Below are 10,832 nucleotides of genomic sequence, written 5' to 3'. Positions count from 1 at the left end.
CCCCCACTCGGGCGATGACGGAACGCCGCGGAAGTTTTAGTGGGTATACCCCGTCCTTTTCAGAACGGAGCATCGTCCTTTTCAGGGCGCCGGGAGTCCCACACACCACCCTGTCCCCCGGCAGTGTGGACAAAAAAAGGGTGGACGCTTGACCGCGAGGCGAGGCGTATACGTTACGGTGCGAATAAGTGTGCGTTGCAGTATGGAGTTTCATACAAAGAATACTGACCGCCTCGAGTTGATACGGTTACGAATACGATCCCTTGCCGGGTTGTTAAATGTGCGACGACCTCAAAGGATTTGCCACATGCGTTCTGCGGTCAGGTCAAAGTGAACGCAGCCTATAGGAAGACGTAGTGTGGGCAGGCCTGACCGCGGATCTCTGAACGCATGCAGTGTGGAAGATCCTTTATTGTTAAGATAACTAATAAGTAGGATTATTGTATAGCAACAATAAGGTTAATAAATCAATAGAAGAATTTTTATTGTTCAAGTGTGAGTCGTGACCCCGTGCTAAGGAATTAATTACTTATGGTCTAAGTAACGCCAGTATTCACAAACGATGCTTGCTTAAGTGAAGCAGCTAATCGAACGCACAGCGTTGAATAGAGCTCTGTGATTGGTTCGTGTGTCACCCTGTGCGTCCACGCGCTCTGTGAGACCTCTGTGTTTGTGAATACGGTCGTTAGAGCCCGTGGACCTTTATCACGAAATCTTAGAAACTAAAACTCGCACACACCTGTACAAACGGTTTTATCTTTTTATTAGTATTCTTTTCGTAGTCTTTCATCCTTACCGATTTCCCGCCTTTTGTATTTATCTGTGCACTAATATTACTATTTATATATGTTTAGAAAATATTATGCAGCTCACTATTTTATTTATTTTACCAATGGTCCGTGACCCTCACTCGGCATGGGGCACACTGAAAACCAGCGCCGTGGCCTTCGTCACCGTGGACCACGGCATATTATGCTGAGTGGGGTCCCGTTGCAGTGGGCATCTTGTTGGTGAATGGGTGGCACTGCTCAGTTTACTCTTGTTTTTATTTTTTCTTCTTTTATTATTATGTGCCACTCTCATGTCTATGTAATTGCCTGTATTTGTGTGATGTCCATTGTAATAAATGTATCTTTCTTTCTTTCTTTCTAAAACACTTACAAACTTGAAACTTGGCAGATAGGTCAAAGACCCAAGGCTCTGCGAACTATGTGCCCCGTCCACTGCCACTTAATTTTAGCAATGAAGGCTATCGTTTTAGCGCTCACCAGTTAGCGTCACTGTAGAGTAAGGTCCTGTCACTTGCTAGTAGCGAAGACAGTGGCACCAACTGGTGAGCGCTAAAGTGGTAGGAGGACTATCGCATTTGCACTCATCAAGATGGCACCACTGTAGAGTAAGGTCCTGTCACTTGCTAGTAGCGAAGACAGTGGCACCAACTTATGACGTCCACCAACAAGGTGGACCGACGACATCGTAAAGGTAGCAGAAAGTCGCTGGACGCAGGCCGCTACCAACCGGGCGACATGGAAAGCATTGGGGGAGGCCTATGTTCAGCAGTGGACGTCCTGTGGCTGAAATGATGTTGATGATGATGAATAAGTATTATACGAGCTGTTATACTAATCACGGGACTCGAACCCAGGATCTTATGCAGTTTATAAGATAAGAAAGACTTTATTTAACATTATTTTAGGTAATAACAGCAGCAACTGTACCCGGAGCACGAATAAATATATTGTTGTCGTTAAAGTACAGTTAAAAAACAAAACAGTGGGCTGAGTGTGAGTTTACATACGCGCTCACAAAAAATGTATGAAAATTTTAGTTTTTGAAAGTTTCCCGCTAGGAGCGCTGTACAATCCGTCATACAGCCTTCAAGCAGCCTTCTAAAATAAATAAATAAATAAATACATTTAATGTCATTTTTTGACGCGCTTGTTAGATTTTTGGGCATTAGTCATTTGTAAATTAGGAAATATTAATGTATTAATGCAGATTCTTTAAATAATAAAGTGNCTTTCGCTCGCCCGTTGTAACAGTTAAACTATCGATATTTTTTAGTGACCGTCATGATTTTTTTATCGATTTATTATATTTTTTTATTGGTTTTAAGGATAGTAGATGAAACTTCTTTTAACTTAATTGGAACTCACTATCAATAGTTTTCAACTGCCCTATTCCAGGAAAAAGCCGACCGCGACGAGGTGGAGCTGTGCCCGGGCCCTGAAACGCCGCGGCCGCCTGACCACCCGCCGCCCGAGCCCGTGTAAGTTATTTTTTCTTTTTATCCACAACGAGGAAGCTGTGTCATTACTTTTTATTAGATGTACAGTGTGCGGCCATGAATGAACCGTGTTGGACAATTATTGCAAATTGCATTCTAAAGCACAGATATCCGTAACCGTATCCATAACCGAAACTACATATATCCCTAGTTTTAAGAGTAACCTCTTACGTTCTTTAATAAATAATACATTCATCTAATTCTTAGAAACATGTGACATGTCATCTTCAATTTCGGATTTTATTAAACTTTACACATTTCTATGTTTATATCCGTTATCTATAGTCTGGTCCGGGAGCACGTAGAATTTTGTCCAATGACCCTAAGCTACCCATCCTTATCGCTCGCGCGTAATTATATTGCTGTCGCGACTGTGTGACGGGCGCCCGCAGTGAGTGTGCGAGCGCGACAGCAACACAATTACGCGCGAGCGATAAGGATGGGTAGCTTGGGGTCATTGGACAAAATTCTACTTACTCCCGGACCAGACTATAGTACCCATTGGGTACTACCCATAGTACAAGCTTTGCTTAGTTTGGGACTAGAAGCGCAGTGTAAAATGTCCAAGGATATTTATTTATTATTTATTTATTTATTTTCTTTCAGCGACCCCGAAATAGACAACATAGTAATTATAGACGACGAAGAAGACCCCCTATCCTTACCCCCCACGCACCCTCCTCCCCTCACCCCCGCCCCTCCCCCTATAAACCACCCCCTAATGAACGACCCCCTACAGTCCAACTACCCTGAACAGTTACCCATAGTGCCGGAGCATATGCCAGCTATGATGCCTAGTGTGCCCACTATTGTTCCAATTGATAGACTGCTGGATTCTTCAAACCCTAATGAAATAGCAGTTATACCGAATGAAGGTAAGATATGAAAAACTTTATTGATTCACAACAGTTGCTTATCTACATAGTTACATACTTTTAAAGGCTGGTAGATCTAATTTCATAAACACTATAGGTCGCTCAACTAAAATTGATCAACAGAATCATGATCCCTTGTTGGGGCTTGCTATTCGTTATGAATAAAATTGCTTATTTGATACTTTTTGTTATTGTTTTTTCCAAACAGATTCTACTTTACCTGTTGTTGGCTATACGATCAGTCTATTTCGTTGTAGCTAATATTTTCTGTATCACTGTTGGTTTCTATAAATAAATAAATCAACACAAGCAAAGATTTCTATCTGTATACGCTGTCTGCGCTGACTGACAAGTGCTTTTTGTCTAACTTGGAGACATTTAACAAAAGCGTGATAACTGAACTTGTATTGTGTTGTATATTATATTGTATTGTGTTTTTAAGTTTAGCGCGAAAACAGTAAGCGCCGGCGCACATTGGGCGACAAAACGCGGCGACAGACGCGGCCACAAAACACATGCGCGTCATTTCATATTAGCTGTCGTTGCGACTCCACGACATGTCGCGACAAAAAGCGTTTTGTGGCCGTCTATCGCCGCGTTTTGTCGCCACATGTGCGCTGTCGCTAAACAGATACAAATCTTTGCTTTTTGATCGCCTCAACTCTCGTTGAGCGACCTATAATAATTATTATTTTTTTAGGCATGATCCTAACCAAAAACAACAACAACGGCTACATTCTCCAGCCGCTTGTGATCGGTCCAGACGGGCACTACCATATCGTGAGCGCGGACGCCGCTATTGGGAACCATGAACTCATGGCGAACCATGAACTCATGACAAACCATGAACTCATGGCGAACCATGAACTCATGGGGAACCATGAACTGATGGCGAACCATGATTACATGGGGAACTGCCCGCAAACGTTCACGATGCCGCAAGACAATAATTGCAAGGTAAGATTTAAAAACATAACCCTCCTTCTGACGCAGTCGGGTAGAACCCATCTACAACTCGGTCGAGTTAACTGCGAATGCGATTCTCCCTCCCCGTCCGTTATTATAAAGCTGAGGTTTCTTTATCCACAACGAGGAAGCTCTTCGCCTGTATTAAGTGACGATCAGGCCGAAGGTGGAAGCGAGCTTCACCCGGAATCCTCAACCACGTTTGTTTGTTTGCCTGAATCTCAGGAACTACTGGTCCGATTTGAAACATTATTTTTGTGTTGGACAGCCCATTTACCGAGGAAGGCTTTCTAGGCTACTCAGGGTGGAAATAACTGGGGGTGTAGTGTGAGTTTAAAGAAAGAAAGTAAGAAAGATACATTTATTACAACGGACATCACACAAATACAGGCAATTACATAGACATGACAGTGGCACATAATAATAAAAGAAGAAAAAATAAAAACAAGAGCAAACTGAGCAGTGCCACCCATCCACCAACAAGATGCCCACTGCAACGGGACCCCACTCAGCATATGCCGTGGCCCACGGTGACGAAGGCCACGGCGCTGGTTTTCAGTGTGCCCCATGCCGAGTGAGGGTCACGGACCATTGGTAAAATAAATAAAATAGTGAGCTGCATAAAATTGTCTAGATAAACATACATAAATAGTAATATTAGTGCACAGATAAATACAAAAGGCGGGAAATCGGTAAGGATGATAAGACTACGTCTATTAAGAATACTACTGAAAAGATTACTAATAAAAAGATAAAACTGTTTGTATAGGTGTGTGTGTAGTAATGGTGAAGTAATATTGTGTTAATGTGTAATATTCGTAAAGAGTGACATTTTTACGCGTTGTTGAGTGTCTCGACGCCCGCAAAACCGGTTTGTGCAATCGAATGCACAAACCGGTTTTGCGGGCAAGTTTACATCAAATGTAGTCGAAATAGGCTACGTAAAAAAGTGACATTAAATTATGACGAATTGTACAGCGCCCCTAGCGGAAACTTTCAAGAACTGAAATCTTCACATATTTTTTAAACGCAGTCGATATCGAATGCGTTTGACTTTGATGTAAACTCACCCTACGCTCCCTGAGGGCTGAGTGTGAGTTTATATCAAACGTCCTCTCTAGTGAGCAAACATTTTAGTTCTTGAACGTTTCCGCTAGGGGCGCTGTACAATCCGTCATACATTTAATGTCATTTTTTACGCGCTCACTAGACCCCTTGATCTCACTCGATTATTTCTAATACAAGAAATCGCTACTGATCCTGAAAGTGCTTCACGAGCTCTTTTTCAGGGTTCCGTAGTCCTGACAAGGAACCCTTATAGTTTCGATAAGTCTGTCTGTCTGTCCGAGGTTTTTCGTGGAAACTATTGGCACTAGGGGAGCTGTAATTTTGTGGAGGTATGTATATTAATTACGCTGACAAAATGGTAGAATAAAATTTTGAAAAGATTTTTTTAGGGTAGCTCCCCTACATTTAAAGTGGGGATGAATTTTTTTCATCTTCTACCCTATCGAGTGGGGTATCGTTGGATAGGTCTTTTAAAATGGCTTGGGGGTTTCTAAGACTATTTTTATTGTATTATAAAATTTCGTAACTAGTAAAAATTCCTATTAAAAGTGACTTTAGATGAAGTAATTGCTTGCTTCTGAAATACAGGGTGTCCCGTAATGTAACGTCAAGCCGGAACTGGGTGTTGAGGCAAGTTAGGCTGGTTATCAGAAAAATATAAAAAAAAATCTATGTGGCATATTTAAAAAATAATAGGCATTTAAAAAAAATCAAAAAATTCTACTCCAGGTGACGGTCCNGGGGGGTTGCCGTGACGTCCAGCCTAGAGGTTTTCTTCGGCTGTTCCCGCGGGGATTCTTCCTCCGAACGTAGGCGTTTTTTCGCCTTTGGATCGGGAGGGGGATTGTCGACCGGAATTTGATCCCAGGGCTTCCTGCAGAGAGCAAGGGCTTGTTCAGCACCAAGTTCCGCTGCAATCAGCCTCCGGAACCTCTTCCTGGCCGCACCACAAAGCCTGGCACGCTTTGTGTCTTTCGGGGTCTTTGTCGACTCTGTTTGTGGTTCAGCACTAGTGCCCCCCACAGACATAGCCGAGAGACTCTCCGAAATTTTGGAGCAAGGCGATTTGGAGGTCAATGAAGGCTCTCCGTCAGGCCTGTCCAATTGTTCCCCTAAGGGAGGAGTTTTGGGTGTTTTTATAAAAGTATTCATAAAAGTTCCCACGAGTAGCTAGGGAAGTAATCGGTCACCCTCGGCAGAGCCCCGCATGCCCAGGGAAGAGCTGAATACTGCACCGAATCGCTCTGGTCTCGGGCAGGCACCGTTCAAGACTGAGCTCCCTCTCAGCCACGCGTTCATCGGCACGGTTCGCATCACACCTTGAATTAGGGGGCAGTCGTCCATGGTACTTTCCCAAGGTAGCCATGACCACACTTTTTGAGGAGGCTAAGGACCTCAAGGTTTGTGGTATCCCTAGGAGAGGAAGGAAATGCAAAAGCAAAGCAGGATTGGGGTAGGAAAAGGGTGTTAAGGAGCATGGGATGCGTCTGACCATTTCCGTTACGTCTGTTTCATAAGCCCATTTACCAGCCCTAAGACACTACGACATGCGTATCGCCCCACCGACTTCGTTATCTGATCCATCGTAAAAATTAATTACATACACATGTTCATAAATATCTAAACTGTTAGCATTTACTGCTAACGTTCGCTCGGCGGTTCGGTTCACGCGAACGCTCACGCACGTCTACCCGCGCCCGCGTAATTAGTAACACGGCAAAAACTTAAACATGTCAACCACTACTTTATTTAGTGTTAGTTTTTGTGTAACTTCCTGCCCGCAGAGACGCCTGGGCACTCGGTTGTATTCCAAAAATGCAAAATTGGCTCAAATTGCTTGTTATTAACGATGACAGATGTCTTGGCGCCAGGCCATGGGATTCTGATTTTGGTGCGACCTTAAGCGCCTGTCCCATGGTTGCATTTGCAGCGTCGGCTCCGGGAGTGTCCCGAGACGTCCGATCGGATGTGTTGATACCAGAGCTATGGATACGCAATTAGTGACACAAAAGTTTTTTTACAAACGGAGGGAAATGAGACGTTGAGTTGTGCTGTAACAGCGTGCGCTGGGCGTTCACGACTATTAATATTGTGGTAACAGTAATGAGCCCTTATAAAAGCAAACTTTATTTTTCGAGCTTTCAGTGAAATACTTAGAAGTAATGACTGTCGCAAACAGTTATTTTACATGTAAGCTGTAAGTAACATCGTTTCGTGTTGGCGTATTGTGTAATTGGCTTGCACGTGTTGGAGGTAAAACTCATAGCTTAGTATGCATGTTTAAAATGCTACAGTAGGTATATTAAAAATAGAGACTACTTTGATAACGTTATCTATTCTTGAAACTAATCTACTTTACAAACTAACACATGTATATTTCAAATATAAGTATGTTTCAAGTGTAATGAAAAACTTGTTGATTTATATTATTATTACATAGTTTAATTTCTAAAAACAATTGAAATTATTACTCTACTATATTACTTATGTCTCTATCACAATCTACATCGCCTGTGTTGCAAGTTTAAAATGGAAATATATATTTGAAAGCATTTTTAAATTTTTTAATTACTAAAAATATATTGTTTTTAATTTTCTTTGAAATCGAATTATTTTAACTTGATATCGTTTAATATTTTATAAGAGGCATTCAATCGAACGTTGTCATGACATAAAACTACCTTTGAATTTACTTTCTTTTTGAATTAACTTCAAATTAACAGGTGAGTTACAAGAAAAAGCTCCTGTCTTGTTTAAAAAGTTGATATTGGTTACTAACCACTTACCTATAAGGCTTAGAAAATATTGTCAATATGAAATACAATGTTTATGATTAGACTGCCTTTCCTGAAGTTGTATCTCGATTAGTATTGAAAACCAATAAGTGTAACAAACAAAAAAATGTAAGTAGTTTAGAAAAGCTTTGATCCATTTAATCTCTTCGCGACATTTTTTACTACGAGTTCATTTTAAAAAGATAAAAATAAATCTTATTTTAAGATGGCAGAGAAAAATAAAGTTTATGAGTTTCGAACTTTTACCTATTAGGCTTAATTATCTAAAAAAGCTCAATTTTGTTAAGTTAATAGTTCTCAAGTGTTCTTTTCGTCGTTTTTTAAAATTACTAGCTGAAAATGACAAACAACACAGATCAATCGTGTAAAATTGCTGTATTACTATGTCATTAGGCATTTGGTGAATTATGAACTCTGATATTGGCAATGCATAAAACATCACCGTAGTAAAAGTTTAATTAGGATCAAATGCAAAATAAAAGTGAAGATAGTAACGTTTTTGCAAGGGTAGGTAGCGTAGGGATGACAAACGGCGATGCGGGCGCCACCTGTTACGCGGCCTATGAAACTCTACTATGCGAATTTCATGGCCTTACGTTTTATTTCACCCCTAAAGTGAAGATGGCTAAATGGTTCTGCTTTTGTAGAAACCTTTCAATGGAAAGCACATTCCAATTCATTATAAATGCCGACTCGGGAAAACAGTCAATTACTTAAATAGGTACGTGCACTAGGTTGTATTTATACAAGCAATCATTTTCGTTTTGTCATTTTGAATCGCGCACACACTTGGCTACTCGTATAAATTTTGTTCTGAAATAAATACCTACTAATTATTGATTAAAATTATATTTTTTTAGTTTCCATGTATTTAATATTCTGTGTAATTATTACTTCATAAATTTAACATTTGTAATTACAACTATAACTAAAATAGAGAGCATGAGTTTTCATTATTTGAAGTAAAAAAATGATTTATAATAATTTATTTTAAAAAGTAGAGTAGGTACCTAGTTGTTGTAGAGCTTGAAAAATAAACAATATTTTACAGTCAAAATGAAAAACTGTTTCGTAGTATTTGAAATGCTTTTTACTCAGCAAACATCGTGTGATTCTTGAGCATAGAAATTTTTTTAAGACAAATTGTTCGCGAAAGTTGTCTACAACGCCGACACAGGTAGAGCCTATAAAGTAAATTCTTAACTCTACGCTACGGCGATGTTCGTAAATCTGACGAGGTGAAACAACTTGTCGTCGGCCGAGCCATTTTTTGCCACTAGAGATTTGTTTGCTTGTGGTACAGAGCTGGCGGACTGTCTCCACGGAAACCCATAAACATGATCAAGTCGGGCCGACTCTGCCGCTTTTTTCCAGCGCCCCACCCGGACGAGGGCGGGGCTATTTAAGTAGGCGTGGTTTGCGTGATGGTGGGGATAGAAAGTGCCAATGGGAAGGCGTGATTTTGTGCTGGCTGTCGAAAAGGATGGAAGATCGGGGTCGTCATTGGCGTTGGCGGGCGCGTTCCGCCTCCGAGGCGGGGCTTGATTGGCTCTCTCCTACAGCGGAGGGGCGTCAGGCGGCGTACGCGCGCCAGTCTGTGTCGAGACTCGAACGCGTCAACAAGGTATAAGACCGGCCGCACACGACCCGACCCCGGCATGCGTAGCGCGCGCGCACCGGCCCGCTGACGCGCAGGGATGGCAGCGCGCCGCGCAGCCGCCGCGCACTCAACCAACTGTGATACGTTAACTTAATTTCGCATTAGCAGTAGTCATAAGGAAACTCATACGTCCGTGCTGTATAGACTTTGAGAGACAGTGTTTTGTGTGAAGCCGCCCATATGATCGTCCCGATGGCAGCGTACGCGCAATTTGGCTATTCGTACCCGCCCGCCTCGCAGGTTAGTCCCGATATCTCTACCTATCGAAAATACCAAGGATATAAACATACTTTTATGTAATCAGTACTGAATAAACAAGAACTTCTTGTACAGAAACATGTTGATGTTCATGCAGCATGACATAACACACTGGAATCAAGTACCTATTAAGCATCAATATTGCTGAAAAACAAAAATGGTTTAAGAATATCCGTAAGCTGAAGTTATGGTATAGTTTGTTTTGTTTACAATAATCACAAATCAAAATAAACAAGAAGAATAGATGGTACATCTCTAATGTAGAGTCAGGTAAAGCAGAAGTTTGTTTCTTTAACCACTATCAGCTAATATTCTGGTTTTTTAATGCTTTTAGTAGTTTTAGACATATGTTTTATACTACAAAACAAAACAATTGTGTATATTCATGTCTAATAAGAAATTTAATTTGATAGTATTAGAGAATGCATAAAATAATACAAAGATTGGTATATAATTTTAAGTTGTAGTTACAGTAAAAGAATAATTTTATTGAAAAACATTCATTTGACATGTTTATCAAATACACTACATACACATTATTTTTATTCAACGCACTCAGATTACAATAAACAAAAAAATATGTCATTAGCTCTACATTTAGTGTCAAATCCATAATCTAGACATTGTTTTTGTTTGCTTTTACGTTGTTTTTAATAATTATTTCAAATTCATCAAGGTAAACGGATTTGGCATAGATGGATTGATGAAGATATCATATCTTTTAAAGATAATTAAATTAAGTACACATATTAATGCTAGTTTTCTATTCACATGTTCTCATAAAACAAATATTACTATTCCGTTTCTTTTAGACAACATAAATTCTGAAATCTTAATTTACAACATTCTTTGAATATACCATTCGCATATTATAAATATTCTATCACGCATTATAAAATATGATTTATGAGAACTGTAAATTA

At 40.4% G+C, this 10,832-nt stretch overlaps 2 protein-coding genes across 3 annotated transcripts in view; both read left to right on the top strand.

Annotated features, from left to right (window-relative positions):
* The first annotated feature begins 307 nt into the window (after nucleotides 1-307).
* On the top strand, nucleotides 308-4,422 carry LOC114362642 (formin-like protein 2). The gene is made up of 5 exons (XM_028318114.1): nucleotides 308-319; nucleotides 2,166-2,269; nucleotides 2,894-3,162; nucleotides 3,863-4,294; nucleotides 4,397-4,422. The coding sequence occupies exons 1-5, from the start codon at nucleotides 308-310 to the stop codon at nucleotides 4,420-4,422; spliced, it is 843 nt and encodes a 280-aa protein (XP_028173915.1).
* Nucleotides 4,423-9,592: 5,170 nt separating this feature from the next.
* The window catches only part of LOC114362616 (homeobox protein araucan), a 55,362-nt gene continuing 54,122 nt past the window's right edge, over nucleotides 9,593-10,832 (top strand). For both annotated transcript variants that reach the window (XM_028318082.1, XM_028318081.1), the window contains exon 1: nucleotides 9,593-9,891. In XM_028318082.1, the coding sequence (XP_028173883.1) occupies nucleotides 9,832-9,891 (60 nt within the window). In that variant the 5' untranslated portion in view covers nucleotides 9,593-9,831. The remainder of the gene's footprint in view (nucleotides 9,892-10,832) is intronic.

Source organism: Ostrinia furnacalis, unplaced genomic scaffold (assembly GCF_004193835.3).
Source record: "Ostrinia furnacalis isolate ACB-3 unplaced genomic scaffold, ASM419383v2 OfSCF6657, whole genome shotgun sequence".
Lineage (NCBI taxonomy): Eukaryota > Metazoa > Arthropoda > Insecta > Lepidoptera > Crambidae > Ostrinia > Ostrinia furnacalis.
The sequence above is the reverse complement of the archived record's forward strand: the minus strand, read 5'-3'. Positions and strand labels throughout refer to the sequence as shown.

What these genes read in the sequence shown, in the direction of transcription:
- LOC114362642 (XM_028318114.1), top strand. An exon ending in AGCAGTTATACCGAATGAAG is followed by an intron (nt 3,163 to 3,862) that starts GTAAGATATGAA and finishes TTATTTTTTTAG; the next exon opens with GCATGATCCTAACCAAAAAC. An exon ending in AAGTGACGATCAGGCCGAAG is followed by an intron (nt 4,295 to 4,396) that starts GTGGAAGCGAGC and finishes TGTGTTGGACAG; the next exon opens with CCCATTTACCGAGGAAGGCT.